The 18810-nt window shown below is 44.0% G+C and overlaps 2 protein-coding genes across 2 annotated transcripts in view; one reads left to right on the top strand and one right to left on the bottom strand.

Moving 5' to 3' along the window:
- GLS (glutaminase) overlaps nucleotides 1-12226 on the top strand; it is a 53994-nt gene extending 41768 nt beyond the window's left edge. The window contains exons 14-17 of the mRNA XM_008630102.2: nucleotides 7318-7379; nucleotides 8282-8358; nucleotides 8518-8581; nucleotides 8949-12226. Of these exons, the coding sequence (XP_008628324.1) occupies nucleotides 7318-7379; nucleotides 8282-8358; nucleotides 8518-8581; nucleotides 8949-9105 (360 nt within the window). The 3' untranslated portion in view covers nucleotides 9106-12226. The remainder of the gene's footprint in view (nucleotides 1-7317; nucleotides 7380-8281; nucleotides 8359-8517; nucleotides 8582-8948) is intronic.
- A 490-nt stretch (nucleotides 12227-12716) lies between these two features.
- STAT1 (signal transducer and activator of transcription 1) overlaps nucleotides 12717-18810 on the bottom strand; it is a 23900-nt gene continuing 17806 nt past the window's right edge. Inside the window, exons 20-24 of the mRNA XM_017728766.1 lie at nucleotides 17833-17972; nucleotides 16492-16677; nucleotides 15923-15998; nucleotides 15403-15505; nucleotides 12717-14822 (exon numbers count right to left, since the gene is read on the bottom strand). Of these exons, the coding sequence (XP_017584255.1) occupies nucleotides 14799-14822; nucleotides 15403-15505; nucleotides 15923-15998; nucleotides 16492-16677; nucleotides 17833-17972 (529 nt within the window). The 3' untranslated portion in view covers nucleotides 12717-14798. The remainder of the gene's footprint in view (nucleotides 14823-15402; nucleotides 15506-15922; nucleotides 15999-16491; nucleotides 16678-17832; nucleotides 17973-18810) is intronic.

Here is an 18810-nt window from a genome sequence, read left to right as displayed (position 1 = left end):
GAAAACTATTTCTGTCTCTTTTAGACCTGAAGAGTCTGAATTTTTTTCCCAACAATAGCCTTGTATGTAGACACTGGAGAGTAGGTTCCAGGTTACTGAAAATTAAATGTAAATACAAACCTGGCCTGTTTGTAAAATAAGTGATCCTTCTGAACATACAGATACCTGCATTCCACTCTCAGATCCAGCCCCGGTTTATTTTTGTCCTTTTAGGGACTACTACCTGCATCCTAGTTTCAAAGTTGAAACCCCAAAATTCATTTGGGGCAGGTTTGAGGGGTTTGTTTTCTGTTTGTTTTCACTTTATTTTGAAACCCTACATGCCGGGAAAAAGCTGTCTGAAGGCCGTGCTTCAGCATAGGTGAGCTACAAGTTCAATGTGTAAAAACCGGATGACTAAATTGTTTACTTTGTGCTCTAGATTTACTTTTCGTGGTATCTGTAGGTCAGCGCTGCTGTTTCAGAGTTTATATTGGCATCTTGGGTTTCAAGAATTGTTTTCCTTTGATAAAACAAGCATCTAAAAATTCCGAAGAGCAGGAGGAGGGATTGCTTTTTGCTGCAAGCCCTGATGACCTGCATCAGGGGACCAGCTTTAGGAAAAGCAGCTGAACAGTGCTACTGTGAAAGTGGATTCCTGTTGATTTTGGAGCTTTTATTGCTTTGTGCAGTCGCTTGTGGCTCGCATAAACTCTGCTCCTGCCTTCCTTGTCAGGCCCTGGCCGTTTGCAGAGGCCATGGGAATAGGCAGAGTGTGGTGCAGTCGGTCTGTCCCCTCTGTGGATTGCTAATCCCCGTTCACTGGACGAGTGCTCACCTTGGGCAGCTTAGCAGTCTATTTCTGCGTTTCCGAGTTAATGCCGCGCTGAGCCGGATTAGCTGTGTGCTGCGAACAATGGATGGAGAGCCGGCGTGTGCGGGGCTCCTGGGCTCATGTGTCCCCAGCCAGGCAGGGTGGGTGGCCGCCAGTGGGCTGCGGGAAAGCACGGAGCCTCCTGGCTGGAACAATGTGCTGCTGGGATGCGCTGTTTGGAAATGCCACCTGGCAGATTTTCCGTGTGAATAGGGAGCTGTGGAGCTGTGCTGTGTCACCCTCGGTGTGGGCGCAGGTGCCCCAGGGAGGCAGCCAGGGTGTCAGACGTGCAGATTAGCTGTGCTCAGCGCCGCTGGGGGTCAGTGGCACGGAGAAGTGTGCCTTGGGGACACTTCCAGACGAGCTGGGCTGATTTCCCTGGTGTGCTCTGTGCTGATGAAGAGCTGCAGGACTGCATTCTGATTGCTGTGCAGCCCTCCTAGGGCTGGGAGCCTCTCAGGAGCCTGGGGAGCACATAACCCAGAGCCCTGCTTGTCTGGGACCCATTCTGAGATCCCAGTGCATCAGGCCCTGGGGTTGGTGTGATAGTCACCTGTCATTAGGGAAGTCAGGAGCTGAATTTAAATCCCAGTTTATCTCTACAGCTCTGTGCTGTGCAGGGGAACTTTTAAAACTTGGTTATTCAAGCCAGTTGGCCAGACGGGCAGGGTTCCCCAGAAGGAAACATTACATCCCATTTTAAGCACAAAAAGTGGGATTTGAGAGAAGAGCGTGGTTCATGTGTTCTCTCAGCTAGCTCTACTCTCTCTTTTTAACTCCTTTTGTTCTATTTGAAAGTCTCCTCTGAGCACACTTGGTCTGGTGCACAGTAAAGGTCAGATACAGCAATGTTCCTGAGAAACAATATCCATTCAAACCTTTTTTCCTCAATATTTTGAACATCTCTTCAGAAGTCTAACCTGGGGCGTCATCCCTAAATATCGGGGAAAGAGCATTGCAAAGTTTAGGGGAGTTGTTTATTTATCCTTGTTTGTATTGCCTTGAGCAGCACTATTATGAACTATAGGGCTTGACTGTATTGCTCAGCCATCTGGAGAAACGTAAAGTTGGAAGTAATACTTTTTTTCAGAATGTTAATTCTGTAATGTTTTCAAAGAAATTGGAGAGGAATTGCAGAGCATTTTCAGGAAACAGGGCACAGTAGGAAATTAAAGTCCAGATTCACTGACCTTTTTAGCTAAGGGCTTCTCATGGAATTAATCCAGCTTTGAGCTAAATTAATTTTTTCTGAAGGATTTGCTTTCTGTACACGTACAGCTGTTTGGCTTTTCTCTCCTGAGCCAAGTGCAGTGCGGGGCAGAGGCTCTCCCTGCTGTGCTGGAGGCATTGCAGTGATAGCAGAGCAGGACAGAGCCCTGTGGTGACAGGGACACGTGGGCAGGGACAGAGCACAGCGCTGGTGTGCTTAGCTGCTTGGGTTTGGCTCCTACTCAAGGTGTGCTTGTTCTGCATTTGTGATGAAGGCAGTGGGCAGAAGGTGTCACGCCACTCTCCCTTCACCACGAGACCGTAGCAGTTCATTTCTGTCTCTGGGCCTGCATTTCCCATCTTAATGCCAATAGCAATGTCAGTGTGCTCTCTGTGAAGGGTTTGGAGAGGTCTTCTGAGGATGGCGTTAGAGCCGGGCAGTGACAGATGTGCTTTTCTTCAGTTTAAAAAAAATCCTCTAAACTGGTCTCTGTTAAGATCTCAGTCTTGTGTGGGCATTTGCTATTAGCCATCATGAGATTATTTAAGTAAGTCTGGATTTGGGTGTGCAGCTCAAGTAAGGAAAGACTGTTTTGTTACCAATACTCCACCAAGGCAATTCCCACATTCCAGCCAAGCCTTTCAGATCAGTTAGATGTGTTGACATTTCACTTGAAATAAGTAACTTCAGCATATTAATACTGAAGTTAAATTTTTCTTTTTTGCATTAAGTTTTTCCAGTTGGTACACAGAGCAATTGAAAACCACCCCAGAAGCTCTCATGTCATGCCCAAGTCGTTTGTGCTTGCAGAGAAGGGGGTCACAGCCTGCACTTGCTGTGTGCTGGGCCACGTGCTCCCTGCTGCAGTTCCTGTGCATCCGTTCACGTCAGCACTGCTGCTTGAAGGAGGCTTCTTTAAAACTTGCAGCATAACCAGGCTCAGGAGATATTTAAAATAACTGTGATAGGAAAGCTTTGGACGAGGAGTCGCTTTGACACTCAGTTTCCCATTGTAACTGTCAGTGCTGTAGCTCGCTGTAGCAGTTTGTCCATTTGGGGTTTTCGGATGGTGTTTTTTCCCTTTCGTTTTTTGCCTTTTTGGCCCCCGTGTTTATCTGAAATATCTGCTGCAGCGCTGTGACTTCCTGCCGCTCTGAAGTCCGGCTGTTTCCTTCCTTTGACGTGACCTCAGTGCAGTTCTTGAGCAACAACAGTCTTGATTTTTCTTTCTTGAGCTGCTCACATCCTCACCCACAGACTCAGAGAACCATTAGCTGGAGAGGTACCTCTGGAGGTGTTGGTCATTTGGCCACCGCCGATGTGAAGCAGGACTTGAAACCTTCATAGCTTTGTCCCGCTGAGTCCAAGACCTCTAACACCTACTAACCTGACAGTGAAACTGTTTCTCATTTTTACCGTTGAGTGACATGAGTATTTCTGAGGAACCTTTCCTTGCTGGTTTCACTGCCTGGATAACGAGGATTATACCCAGTGCTCAGGAAGGAGTGCTGTAAAAAGAGGGTCTAATTGGAGCTGAGTGAGCAGTGCTCTGTATTGTTGGCATGGTGAGAAGAGAGCTGCCAAATTGCTCTGCTTCAGTGCACGCAGGTTTTCTCTCCTGATTGACAAAAGGTGGAACAGTTCTGGTCTGGGTTTGATCCTGCCATGCAGCTGTATGGCAGTGTGTGACCCCTCCAGCTCATGTAAAGCAAAGGGACCCCATCCCTTCTCCTTTTATTAAATTTTCATAGTTAGGGAAGTACATGCAGTAGGAAAAGGTAATTCATGGCTGTTGGGTTGAAGGGGAACTTTGTTTCTAAACATTAGGGAAGCTTGTGTTCACCAGTACAGTTATCGAGACACCAGCACTGAATGTTCATGAACCACTTGGTGAGAAACTCACTGACAGTGTCTCTAAACACTTAAATTAGTTGCCTTGTGCCCTACTTAGTTTGAATGGATAGAGCTCATCTGTCATCTTCACTATTTTTTTCTCCCCTACAGTTAAAAATCCCCAAATCGTATGTTTGCTGCTGCCACTTTGGAGTTTCTTTTGCCTTTTGATGTTTTTTGCAATGAACCTGTTATTTCAAGCTAGTACACTGTGAGTTTTGGGTAGAGAATTTGTACTTGACTTTGTGGCAGCCTAAGTGACATTCTGCACAGATACAAAGCTTATGGCAGCAAGTGCTGCTCACATAGTGGGTTTTTCTCACTGTAAATGATAACCTCTTACATGATGATTTAGTATTATGCTGCTTCCTTGAAAACTAAGGAAGACCCATAAGATGCTTGTGGAGATGGTATATTCTTACTTTGAGTTCAAAATGAATTTTGTATTTGCAGATTCACTTTTTATGTGAACTCAGTAAAACTTCTGTTGTTTATGGCTGCCTTCTTAGCAATTTAATTTCATACTTTATAAAATCTGTTAATTTTTTGGCCTGGACTATGCTGCTGTTACAGAAGAGTGCAGTTATGGGGTTTAAGGTGTGTTTTGTTGGTAGCAAATCCAGTCTAATTCTTCTATAAAATCATTAAAGTCTCTCTAGAAGCTGGAGGAAGTTGTTCCAAGTGGATTTTTTCAGCTATGATGGCCACACTTGGCTTGTTCTAGCTTGAGTTCATCTTTGACCAGCTTTGGGTAATTACTCTGCTAATAGTTGTTCTGCTTAATTTGTTGGGTTTCTCCTGCTTTTTGTATCCCATTACTTTTTTGTATTGGACAGGGAGCAAATTTCCTTCTGAGCCAAACAAGCAGAGATCTTTTTGTCTGGACTTGTATTTCTTTTTGTTTTGATCTGTCAAGCAGTTCAGTTTGATAGTAACGTGACGTTTGATTTTACTTGATTTATCTCAAGGAAGGAGCAGCTTTGACCTCTCCCAGATTGCTGAGAGACATGATCTAAGGTGATTGTGTTACAAAGCCTCAGGAATCTCTGAATTACATTTTGTCACGTCGTTATAGAAAACAAAAATCGCTTTTTAGCAAAATGTTCAGCTGAATCCAGGATTCTGGGTTCTGACTGCACTTGGAAAGTTGTTTCTTGAAGAGAGGAATGTGTGCTATTTTTATTTTATTACTTTAATATATATTTGCATTTCCCAGAAACATCAAGAATCCCAGCCAAAATGGTCAGTTGCCTCTGAAATGGTTTTTATGAAAGACAGAGTGTATCCTTTGCTCATCCCAGATCCTGAAAAGGGAGAGTATTCAGCACCTGTAGGACCTGAAACATGGGAGTGCCGCCAGCCCGGTCTGCCTGGGGCCCCAGCAGCTTCTCCTCCCCGAGAAGAGCTCCTGAATCACCTCGATGAAATGTAGAGATTATCAAACTAAATTCCCCTTTCACACCTGCATTTAGTCTGCAGCCCGGTGCCTGTAACAGATGCTGTCTCTGTTAGAGGGTTTGGTATTTCGGCGTGGCTGTGGTGTTTCCTATGGAAAGCCCAGGGAGTGTGGTTGGGTGGTTGCTGCCCTGAGCTGGCCTTGCTGATGCAAGTCCGTGTGTCTGTGACACTGCAGCAGCAGACCCCAGCCCTGCAGGCTGCTCCCAGGAGCTCATTCCCGTGCTCCTGCAGCCCTGCTGCTGAGCCAGGGCTGGAGAGGGGCTGAGCCCAGCATGGGGAGCTGCCTCTGGGGCAGGAGGGCTCAGCTGGGGTGGCTGGCTCTGCCTCTGGAGCAGGGCCCTGCTGACCTGCTGAGGAGTCTCGGTCACTGGTTTGGCTTTTGGCAGAAACTCCAAACAAAAAAATCTTTGTGGGAGGAATAGAATCACTCAAGGCCTGTCCTCTGTAACACTGGCGAGGAGGGTCTGGGGCGTGATGTCAGGTTTGCCACAGTTCAAGGTGCTGCGGGGTCAGAGCTGAGAGAGCCTGACCAGAGGCCCAGCCTTTGGAGCCAGTCAGGTTTAGGGACAGCCCAGGGGGGCAGAGCCCCTGAGAAAGGAGGGAGTCCTACAGATCTTAAGCCTTACAGCCCTCATAATGCAAACTTAAAAGGAGCTGCAGGAGTTTGTGGGTGCTGGAGTGAGGGTGGCTCTGTGTTCCCTTTGTATTTCCATCCTGGCCTTTGTGCCTCCTCTTCCTTATGCTTCGGTCTCTCCTTGCGTCAGTGCATATTTGAGGTGTAAAAAACAACAAGCAATTCCGTGGCTTTGGTTTAGAAGAGGCGCAGATGTTGGCTCGTCTGTGGCCCTGTGAAAATACACCAGTGTTCTTGCAGAAATCTGTGGGAGACTTGCTTGTGGGTGGAGAGTTTTCATTCTGTTCGTTTCTCCTCCTTGTTGCAGAAGGTCAGTGCAGCATCAGCTCCTTCCTTTATCTCTGTTGCTTGGCTGGTGGCAGCGACAGAGCTTTGTAGACTCAGAAAGCAAAGCAGCATTTAGAAAGTTTACTGGAAATTACTGTGAAATGGTGCCTAGAAGTGGCTATGTCAGCTTATGAAAGAAGCTGATGTGGGATGCTTAAAACCATCTAGCTTGTCATTTTTGGCTCTTGTTAAAACCTGCAGAGTTGTTATGGCCAGGATGTATTAAAAATATGCATGGGACAAGGTTGGTGTAGCCTGACAGTATCATTTCTTACTAGAGTAATTAATACAGCTGAGAAAAAGCACTATGTACCTGAGACTTTACCTGTATCATGCTTTAAGCCCATATTTATCTAAAAAAATGCAACTTTGTCTGCCTGGAAACCTTGCTTATTATGTAACAGAATCGCTTAAAACAGTTTATTTGAGGAAAGTCTGTATGTTGGATGTATGCAAGGATAATCTGTAATATGTAGAAAAAAGGTATCATTTCTTCTCTTCTGCTGACACAGATTTCTCCTGGCATTAGGAATCTTTGCAGTTAATAATAATAATAAAAAAAATCTTACTTTTCCAGAATGAGTTTGCTTTACAAAGGAGTTAATGGTTTTATAAGTTGTGCAGCGTGATGCTGTCCATGCAATTCAATACTTTTGTTACTGGGAAACTGAAGAGAGAAATACGGTTTGCCCATAGAGCAAGGCTCATATTTTTTACCACAATAGAGCAGAAATTAATTTGTTTTAGTTCTTTTACTGTCCTTAATGACTTCAGCCTTGGAAAGACAGACCATGCAGTACTGGTAGTAAAGCAAGCTGTACTGCAAAACGTGGTCAGGCAAGAACAATTAACAAGTTCATAAACACTGGACCAACTGGCCATGCTGGGTTTTCTTTTTGAGGAAAGAAGATCAGTAAACTGGAACTTAATCTTTCTTTGTAGGTGAAATCTGTGATAAATCTGCTGTTTGCTGCCTACACAGGGGACGTTTCTGCACTCCGGAGGTAAAAATCATTGGGGTTTGGGAACAGGATGCTGCTTGTTTGGTTCCTGCTGTTGTTGTTGATTTAGGAACATGCACATGCACTGTGTCTGTGTGGGGGACATGGAGCTGCATGAGCTAGAGATTGAGTATGTTCACCCAAAACCCAACCATCAAAAAGAGTACCCTCACACTATCTTGAATCCCACTGTGTTCCATTTCTTTGGATCACAGTAAAATAATTTCTTTAACCAATTTTTTTATAGTACTGGCAGAAAATCCTACCTGTACTCTCACCTGCTTTAATACTCAATTCTGAAAGTGCCACAAAAATTCAGGTTGGAAAATGTACATGGTTATTGGACAGGTTAGGACATCAGCTTTGCTTTTTAAATCTGGAAGAGAATCTGGCAAAATTTAAAGTAATAATGGTAGGAGACTAAATAAACATTAATTTGGCTAGAATATATCTAAATATAGTTAGTGGGTGGAAAAGTGTGTATAGTTCAATTTTGCTCTCCCATGGCACCATAGGGTGAAGCAAGAACTCTCCCAATCCCTTAATGCTGCTCAGGATTTTCCGACTTGGGAGACTTACTGGGATTTTCTCATCTGGTATAAATTTCCTTTGCCTTATGTGGCTTAGCTTGTCCGTGTACCATTTTAAATGAGGTGTGTTGACTGTTATGTTTCCTGCAAAGATGCTTTATTTTTCTTCATGACGACTAAAGAGCAGAAAAAAAGAGGCACTAACGTGGTTTTTAGAGCCAAAGCCCCTTTCATTATCAGCAAAGATCCGATGTGCTTGTGATGCTGCTTACATCCTCTTGTGGCAGAGCGATACTGTTCCATGCTAGTTTAGTAACGTGCTTTAATTATGGAAGACTTGCCTCTGCAACCTCTTATTTTATTTTGTTTTTTAAGGTTTGCTCTGTCAGGAATGGATATGGAGCAAAGAGACTACGACTCACGGACAGCCCTGCATGTGGCGGCTGCAGAAGGTACTGTCTCCTCACACAGCATTTGCTGTCTGTCTGTCTGCCTGTGGGAGGGGGCCAGCTTGCTTTAGAACATCTTTGCTGTCTCTGTGTGTCTGCTTTTGTCTGTACAGACATGGATATATAGAAGTACATGCACTCACAAAACTGCTTTTCTCGTAGGACATGTGGATGTTGTTAAGTTTCTGCTGGAAGCATGCAAAGTGAATCCTTTCCCCAAAGACAGGTGAGTGTTTTTATTGCTGCTTTGGAGGAAAGATGCTCCGGTAGTCCTCATGAGGAGGAGGTGCCTGTCAAATAAGAGTGGAATGTATTGAGCCAGTCCACTGAAGCGGGGGGAATGGGATCCTACTGATTCTCTGTAGGTTCTGCAGACTGAGCAGGAATAAAAAATGAACCGCTAAGCCCTTTTTCAAATAATTTCATTATTTGAAAGGTTATGCTCAGCTTAATGAAGTAGTTCCACAGTTACTGAACTGAGTGTGGTCTGTGTGCTGAACTATTAGTGCAGTATGTAAAGAGCTAGATTTGAGGTGCTTTTTGGCTCTGTGCTTAACGTGCTGATCTTAAAAATACTGTGCTGCTTTTTGTAGGTGGAATAACACTCCTATGGATGAAGCTTTACATTTTGGACACCATGATGTTTTCAAAATTCTTCAAGAATATCAGGTCCAATACACGCCATCAGAGGATAACAACGATGGGAAAGAGAACCGAACGGTTCATAAAAATCTGGATGGCTTACTATAATCATCTTCAGCTAGATCCTAAGAATCAAATCACTTACCTATTTAATTGTGGTATGCATAAGTAATGAAGAGCGTGTGTGTTTCTATCTGATAGTGGTATATATTTTACAGAAGTCTCTGTTACTTCAGTGTTACGTTGCAGGAGTTTCTATACGCACAGGACAAATCCAATCTCTTCAAAAGAAACAAAACCAACTAAGAATCTCCCTCCATAATGTGAGCAATATTACCTCATGCTGCATATAATTGATGTATAAAAATATTTAGCTGTTGTTGGCTTTACTGTGCACTATTAATTTATTTTTGTGTTCTATGTGAACTCTAGTCCGTGGTCAGGAACTTTTCTGCTGAATTTTTGTTTCTTTAGCCTTCTGTTTCCAGTATGGCCAGGATGAGCCAGAGTACTGTCAGGTATGAGCGTCAGTGAGGTTTTTTGAAAGCTGAGGATGCTGATGTACATTTAGGCTGGGTGTGTTAAGTAAGGATCTGCACTTATCTTTGGGAAAAAATAGAGAAAAGAATTCCACACAACCTTGTTTACATACTATAAATATCACAGAGTATATAGGTGACACTTGTCAATGGTCTTAGAGATAGTCTTGTCAGGGAATGTGTTTTAAGGTTTGTTTGACCAAATGACGTAGGGGAGTGTGACTTGTAGCACCGGTGTGTAGTGGGATTTTTGTTTTGGGAGTGTTTCTCTCCGTTCCCTTTGTCTTGCCTCCCTCCTCTCTCTCTCCATGTTCAGCTGCTAAAGTACTTCCCTGTGGCTGGGGAACGTGGGTGCTTCCACTCCGTGCAGGTGTTCCTTGCAGGTATATTTGCACTACAGCAGAACCCCTGGGGGGCTGACAGGTGCTGCTCCTGGTGGCTGTGCCAGGAGCCAGCAAGGGCAATGGAAGTGCTGGAAAGGCAAAGAACTAAACCAAATACTACACGCCAATCTGAGCTCATTTAGGCTTGTAGTGAGGAACACAGATGGAGTGAAACAGCTTTAAGGAGCATAGAGCCAATCAAAACGGGAGCAGAGCAGGAGATAAGCCAGGTTTTTGGGTATGTTCTCTTCTTGCACTGCCATCAACCAGGGAGCAGGATATTGCATCACTGGGATTCCCCTGGTGTAGGACAGGAGTTCAGCACCAGGAGCACAAGTAAGTAAATGCCTTTTGTGGTGAACAGTGGAATTCAATTGTCTTGCCACTGAAGCCAGCGTGGCACGTGCCCCGTCATGGAAAACGTAGATGCAGGTATTTGTAGTTCACAGAAGTCTAAAATTGCCACAGCTCCCTGTCCCATGTGCAATTGCTTCTGCCAGTACTGTGGCATAAAACCTCAGAAGTGAGCAGTCACTTAAGATATTCACAAAACACTACAGTTGTTGGACATAGGCAAGAATTTCAGCACAAGAGTTGTAGGCAGGAATCATTTAGCACATGGAAAAGGAGATTGTGCTTGAGAATTGTGTATATGGTGGTTTTTATCCTAGCATGTAGTGTACAAGTCATTAATAGGTCTCAGAGTTCAAGTTTTCTGTGTTTTGGCACCAAAATCCTCTTGAAATAATGCCCAAATTCTTCCTAGAATGGCCCAAGCACTTTATAAAGATGATCTGAACCACATTACCCTCCTTTAGCAATGAGTACACTAAGGCTTGGAGAGAAGTAACTTCTCCAGAGTGACCCAGCAGGTCAGTATAGTTGAGAATAAATCCTTTCAAGTTCCTGTACAGTCTCTCGTTGAAATGCCATACTGCCTCCCTGCAGGGAGGACAAGCCACATGGAAAAGTGCTTGGTACTCATCACAAGCAGTGACTGTCTTCATGATGGTGAAATCTTTGAAGAGTCTGAAAGTCCAAAGCCCTCAAATAGCATCTCAAAGCTGGCTGGCATGGTTATCAAACACTTTTTCTCAAGAATCCTACTGTTCTTAAGCTAGTTGGGTTTGTTTTTTGGTTTGGGTTTTTTTGTTGTTCTTCTGAAGATCAGCTGTTTTTCTGAAGGCTTTTAACCCGTTCTCTTCACATCCTGTGTCACAGCCACCCCTGTTGTAACCAAGAACTAAATGAAATGGCCTCTGGCTCCTTGTTGAGCCACACCAGTCACTGGGTAGCACAAGGCCTCTTCTCTGCTGCACTCTGATCTAAATTCCAGCATCTTTTCTCTGGCAACAGATTTATTTGCTTCAGTGTAAAGGAATATTTTCAGATGGATCCTAGTTCAGATTTACGAATGTCAGTGCTAATCTTCCCTATTTTCCCCCTATTACAACACATCCTATAGCTTCTCAGAAAAATACCTGATTTTGCTTTATTTAACTGACATTGCATTGTTCAAACTGGTGTTTTTAAACATAGGTATATTATATAGTACACATGATATAAACAAACCAAAACCAAAAGAAGGATTTTAACTGAGCTAACATTGAAGATCATAGCTGTTCCTCAACTTAATGCTTTCGTACCGAGTGCTTTTAGCCGGTCTTAGCTTCAGTGCATTTTTGCTGGTTAGTTCTAGTATTTTCTCATTGTGAGAAGATGGATTATTTTGTAATGTTCAATTCAGCAATGCAGCTATGTAGACATGGCATTATTTATAAATATATGCAGTACATTGGTTTGGCTGTTTATCATTCATGACACTGACATGTAGATTTTACAGTAAATAGCTTTTGGTTATCTTTACCAACGCTGACTTCCTTATGCTCCAAAGAAGATTCCCCCACTCCTTTGTTTTTATGTCATATATGTTTCTTCTGTATCACAACCTAAAATTGTTCAGCTAACTTAATGCTTTGTACTCAGAAATATTGTCGTAGTCTTAGCATTAATTAGCCTTTGTGAACAAACTTTATTGTACCGGATTTTTTTGCTTCAGAGCTGGACTATCCGTGACTATATTTACTGGCAGTGTACTTCTGGTCATTGTAACTGACTGGGCTGATCTTGACTTTTAGATTCTGTATTGTGGGGACTAGACAGTGATGAATGTATTTCTAGCAGTTTCCCATGAATGAATCTAAACTTGAGCTGTACTGGTTCTGAAAATGAAAGTTATTTATTTTAAGAAATAAAATCCAGATAGTGTTGCTTTTTACAGCATAATAAATGGAAATACCAAGATGATAGTGGTGCTGGTGGGTTTTATTGGTTATCTGTGTGACTGCCATTGAAATAAGTCTTCAGTCATGGGGAAGGCTGTCCAGGAAAACCTACTCTGGTCATTTCCACTGTGCAAAACATACAGGAAATCAGAATGCATTTATCTAATGTAGCCTTTTTCTGATTTTTGTTGGTGTTTATTTTGAAACCTACACTTCCAGAGCTGTGTCCTTTCACTGGCTGCTTTTTGTTAATGCTGGAATTCTTAAGTGGATTGGCCAGGAACTCCCAACAGCTCTAGCTTTCTCTTGCCTTACTCCTGCTATCCTTCATCACACCAACAGTTTCTTTCCTTTATTCTCTGTCTGGCTGTGCAGTTCATATAAAAGCCTGACAAGTGTGAGATGAGGGATTTTGTCACTTAGTTGCCCCAGAGAAAAACGATGCAGCACTGATCCAGCTTGGTAGCCCGCAAAGATGAGCCATAGATCAGTTATCCTACTGAGGACTCAAATTAGAAATTCAAATTCAGTTTATTGAAGTTTGTGTGGGGACAGAAACAAATTAATGAAGTGACAGAAGCAGTAATAAAACAAAGTTAACAGTCACCTTCTAAGAACTCTAGTGCAGGCAGACCTGCAACAATGCAGAGAATTAAAAGCTGCAATACTGCCTTGGGCTTCAGAGCTGTATCTCCTTAGTTGCACAAACGAGTTCAAAATGAGATACAGAGTAGTAAAATACTGACAGACACGTCCACTTTAAAATAGAAATGACGACAACACAAGAGAGAGAACAAAAGTGGCAACTAGCAGTTCCATTTATTTAAAACATATATAAGAATATTCTATGGAGGAAAAATCACTGCCTCCAGAACTACCGACTCTGGAAGGACCAACCTGTGAATAAGGCAACTGCTTTAACTCTCACAAAACTGAAGTATAAAAGTAATAACATGTAGAACATGAATACAAAGCATAGCTCAAAAAACAAGTAACTTGGTTTTTGTATTAGCAACAGATGCACATTCAGCTAGTTACAGCAAGATAAAGGCATTAAGTCACCACTTGCTATTTCCTGTAGCACTGTTAGTCTCAGTAACCCAGGGCACCAAAAATAAGTCAGTTTGGCTTTTATTTAAATTCTTGTGTTGGCAATGCTTTCATTTAAATACATGTGTTACTTGCTCTAGGTCCTTTAATTTTTCTTTGAAGCTTTTGCAGGGGGCACATCAGATGTCTTGGGCACAACACACCAAACTGAACCAGTCCTCTACTTCCCAAACAGCAGCTGATGGGTCTGGAGAGGCTTTGGGAGGTCACCTTGTCCAAGCCCCTGCTCAGGCAGGGAGGGCCCCTACAGTGGGTGCCCTGTTCCTGTCCCTGGACAGGTGGGGTGCAGCACAAGTGCTCTGCAGCCCCTCTGCTCAGCTCCATGCTAATTAGCAGCCTGCACTAATAGGTACCCTTAAAGGGAGAGACCAGCTGCCTAGAACAGCCTCACCTCTTGAGTTGTTAATTACCTTCCAACCTGCTGAGAAACAAACCTGTTCCTCCTCTAGTGGAAGCACAGCTTCATCCTTTAAGTACTGCACACTGCATATCCTGCAGCCACTGCTCTGGATAAACTGTAACTTCTTCACCCTCCTGTGCCTTACCCCTAATTACAAACCCACTTCATTAGCAAAGCCTGTAGAAGCTTTTAGCTATTCAAATTAACAGTTAAATAAATGCCCTGGTTCATAATGCACGAGAAAACTGAGTTCCATTCCCCCTGTTACAACCTAAATGGGGTCTGTATTATGGCAAAAGTTAGGAGTGACCAGATCCCAGCCTCAGCAGACTAAGCACAGTTAACAAAAACATACTTCAATTCCTTTTGCACTCTTTAAGAGTAGGTTCTCATTTTGTCTTATGACTCCAGTCTGCAGAGGCTTTAGTCTTGATTATACACCTTGGGTTGCAAGCTCAGCATATGCCAATGCAGCTTGAAGGTGGTGTCCTAAGAAATGCTTTTTATGAGAGAGATTGTGTGAAACATCCTACACAAGATTAAGCCTTAGGAAAACTGCAGAAATGAAATGCAGGTAACATTTTGCGCTTTTGCTCTCTCAAAGTGCCATGCCCAGAAAAACTAAAAGCACAACAAACTTCAGCAGCACAGGGATTTGGTGGGGCATGTAGCTGTAGAGTGTTTTGCAGACAAAAATTGAAGGTGTAAGCTTTCTGAACAGAACCTCTGCAAAAGAACCAGCTTTTCTTTGAAGCCTCCTGTGTACAGTCAACTGTTTTAAATGTTTAACTAATTCCTTTAAACAATGAATGCACGTTTCTCCTATCACTGTCATTGAGGAGCTCACATTCCCATCCTGCTCTTCCTCCACTCTGGCACGGTATCTTGCTAATTAAACAAAGATATGCACGTAAGGAGGCTACTCAGGCTGCTGCTGTTGATACTCCCATTAGCTAAAATTGCTACTGCACCTTCAGGTTGAGAAACCAAGGAAGTGAAGTGTGTCCCCAAGGCATTGATTACAGCACAGGATGTGTGAAGCGAATCGGCCGTGCTAATGACGCAGGGAAAACTCAGCCAAAGCTCAGAGCTGAATGTGTGTACACATCTGCAAGGAGAAGAGGAAACCTCCATGACACAGGCCGAGCCCTAGTTCCCAAGTCTTTGCTCTCCACAGAGCGTGACCACGTTCTGCCCCAATCACACCTGATTCCCATCTTAGGATTCAACTACTCAGGGTGGGCAGTGGGAGGGATGACTTTAACTTGTTTCTTTTTCTGAAGCACACCCTGCAAGGATGGCACTGCTCTGTTCACAGGCAGTACCTCACCAGCACTGGCAGGGCAGCACTTCCAAATCGCACTCCTGCTCCGGGCCCTCCCCACACAGACCCCACAGGAAGCACTACTGTGATCCTCCTTCCTCCCTTCCCATCTTCCCTCCACCTGCAAGGCACACACAAGAAGCTTTGCTCTCCTGTTCTTCACCCCCCTCCCTGCAGACAAGTGGAAAAAACAACTGCTGGCAATCCCAGTCTAACTCTGGAGCCCCAGCTTTTCCTATCCATGTGAGGAGACGTGTTCTCAAGTGCTTGCTTAGGTGTCTGAGGTATGTCTGAAGGGGGGGAAAAAAGGGGAAAAGCAAGTTCTCACTCAACCCCCTGCTCCAGGCTGTTTCATGATACGTACCACAGTATCAATGTCTGCTGGGTCCACCATCCGAGACACCTCATCAAACTCCTCGGGAGACATGGGGAGCAGGTTTTCTGGAGACTGGAGCCTGGAAGGGTGGCTGAGGGAGAAGAGCAGGGGTTCAGCGTCACTGAAGGAATGAGGCACAACTGGGCTACCCTGTCTGGCTCCAAGGCCCAAAGGGCCACTAAGGAGGCCTCTTGTGAAGAAGAGCCTGGCTCTAAATGAAAACTCAGGCTATTCAGGGGTGCACATCCTAACCAAAGAAGTCCAACAAGTCTTTGAGAACGTGCTTTTCAGGAAATTACTTGCCAGTACAACTACCTGCAAGTTTATAGGGTTTATACCTAAAAATGGTGTTTTGAACACCGCACTGCATTAATGTGTTGTGATCAGATTCTCAAAGAGGAAAGACTTGACAGGGGCACCTACAGGTTAAATACCGTGAAGAAGCACGAACTACAGCTAAAAACTTACGATCAGTTCTTAAAAATCCAGCATTTTTGTGGGAACTTACACTTCAGATACAGAGATTAACTCAGTCTTGATGTAGCCGTTTCCCTTGGGACCATCCAAATCCATTGGCTCTGGTGCTTCAAGGAGAAAAAAAAGCTTGTGGAGTTTTTTTTCAGCAATTTTATGTCACATTTTCATCTTTATTATACCAAAAATATAGCCTATGACCCAGATAATGTGCAAGTCTCTCTGTCGTGCAGTTTACAGCACTATGGTTAATTTATTCCATTTTTAGTCAGTTTTCCCTTTCCTCCTATAAAAGATGGCAAAGAAACCCCTCCCCTAACCAGGCACGGTCGGGGCTGCTAGTGGGAACCTACATTTCTGAAACAGCTCACGGGCTCACATGACAGCTGAGTTGGAGGGCCAGTGACAATTAGGGGTTTCAGTTTTTTGATCTGATTAGATCTCATGTTGTGCCTCTTTGTTAACCTCTAAACATGGGACAGGCTGCCAAGACATTGAGGCCAACTGCTCCCCTTCTTTGCACGCCACAGAAATGGTACAGTGCCCCAGTAGTTCAGGAACAAGCAGACAAGCTAAAAGACACAAGCCCCTCACAGCACTCACCCTCCTTAGGCCTGGAGTAGTATTTGCCAAAGGCGTTGTCTTTGGGTATGTTCGGGTACAGGAATCGCAGCGGGTTCTCAGGAATGTTTTCAGCTGCCATCACTTTGTAATTGCGGATGATATCAGGGAAAGTCACAGCAGAGAGCTCCTTCTTGGTGTAGGGTTCTACTGAGTGGAACTGGAGCTCTGCAGAGGAGAGAAGCAGCAACTCTTAAAGGTGGTTTCAAGGTTTTTTCTGAAAGAGTCCAGAAAAGCTGCAGCCACTTCCCCAAATTCAGAGTCCACATGAGCAAAAGGCTTGCCTGAATGACACCTACATTGCTGCAGTAAATATTTCATGCCTGTCAAAGGGAGCATAATTGTTCTGTGGGGTAGGGAGGCATGGGGAATTAAAGCACACAGTGATGGTTCTTGGCGTGCTTTGTATTCAGAATGACTGGTGTGGCTTGCCCATGGAAATTAACTGCAGTATTTCATTAACTGCAGTATTTCATTAACTAATTCAGGTTGTGCTGCCTTTTTAACCTTCTTCCAAATTATGTAATTCAGACTCTGCTGCCTATTAGGAAGTTTGATCCAAATACACCACTTGAGGCTTTTATGAATCATCAAGAGACACAGATAAGCCTTCCTGAATGCTCCAAATACTATCAACCTTTTGCTTAACTTTTGGATGTCTCAGGTAGCAAAGGGAAGAAGTCAGACAAGTACATTCAGCAGTTTCTCTTCCACCTGCTGCCCTGATTTGGGCTCATCAAAGTGTCAACAGCTGCCCCATGCTGGCAGGGGGGGCTGTGTAATTAGTGTGGTAAGGGGAGAGCCCTGACTGGGTACAAGGGAGGTTATAACTTTCTGCAGCTGTGATGGCTCCAAGCTTCCTCAAGATGAGAAACGAGTCCAGCTTACTCTTTCAAAGAAGCAAGCTCTTCATTGATCCTTTTGAACAACGGGAGGAAGGAGAACTGCTTAGAAAATGAAGTATGTAATTTACCTAGGCAGAATGTGGGAAGGCAAGAACAAAAGCTCCATTTGGGTTTGGAAAGAGATGCAGGTGTGTGTGTACTAAAGGCTGGGAGAGAGCTGAAGGAGGCATGGAAGACAGTCCAGGCAGTTTTTCCTACCCAACTTCCAGCACAGAAGCAGAACCTGGGAAGTGCTAGCTGAAACCTTGATCAATTCATTGTGTGGTTTGAGTTACCCCAAGTATGGTGTGTCCCTGCTATTGCTTGTGCCCTGCTGCTGCAGGGGTGTTGTGCTGGTCCTCAGGGTGGAGGAGAAGGGCATAAAGACTTCTTGTTCTGATGCAAGTACATGAACAAAGGTTCTCTGCTGCTGACTTACCATTCTGAGATCCCTCTACCCAAGTAAAGGTGATTGCTCCCTCCCTGCTGCTTTCACTGAATCTCAGTAAAAATGTTCCTGGGCTCTGGTCCTTCAGTAGAGCACGTTCCCTCTCTTTGCTGATGAAACCCATGATGCAGCTGTAATGTTGAAAAGAAAGAGCTGAGTTACTCCTCAACATAAAACCTAAGCTGTGCTGGGCTAGCTAGGAAAACTAAAAAGCTTTCCTCACTTAAAAAAGATGAGTACTGCTGAAAGCTTCATGAAGGCTTTGTCCCGTGAACAGCTGGCAGCAGGACTGACTGACTGGCTGCAGTCAGGTGGTGATTCCTGCCCCTTGGCTGCCATGAATCACCACAGCTTCCCTCAGCACTCTCACTTTCGCCTGGGGGCTTATACAAACATCTTTCTGAACTTGGAACAAAAGAGATTGTCCATTCTGCTGTCAAAGCTGGGCTGTGCAAGCAGAACTGAAGTTGCATGTGTGTAACAAGGTCAGATCCCAGCTAGCAGTTAGCTTTAGCTTCAAAAGAATGCTAAGGAACAGTTGTTTCTCCTTTTTGGCTGATGAAACAAACTTTGCTAGCTGCCAGATTACACTCTTAGAGGTGTGGGGTTTGCTTTGGTCCCTGTGCATGTTTTCTAGAGGAGCTGTTAAGCTTGTGTGACTTATTCAGTATGCTCAACAGATGCTATTACATGGACAAGGAGGCTGGTGTGGTAATTATAAGAGATTGATTGATTTGGACAGGTACTGGGGAGGGAGCTGTTCAAGTCAGTACTAGGGTATAACCCTGGCCAAGCCCCACCTGTTTGGTTTTGGTTGCTTTGTTGGTTGATATTTTGCTTTTGATAGGGTTTTTTTTTTTTGTTTTTTCAAAGGTCAGAACTTCTCTGCTTCTTATTCCTCAAAATACTCCATCAATAATGAACTTTTGAGTACTATGACTGTCCTTGTGTGCATTAAGTTAGGGAAAG

Source organism: Corvus brachyrhynchos, unplaced genomic scaffold (genome assembly GCF_000691975.1).
Source record: "Corvus brachyrhynchos isolate BGI_N302 unplaced genomic scaffold, ASM69197v1 scaffold370, whole genome shotgun sequence".
Taxonomy (NCBI): domain Eukaryota; kingdom Metazoa; phylum Chordata; class Aves; order Passeriformes; family Corvidae; genus Corvus; species Corvus brachyrhynchos.
The sequence above is the reverse complement of the archived record's forward strand: the minus strand, read 5'-3'. Positions and strand labels throughout refer to the sequence as shown.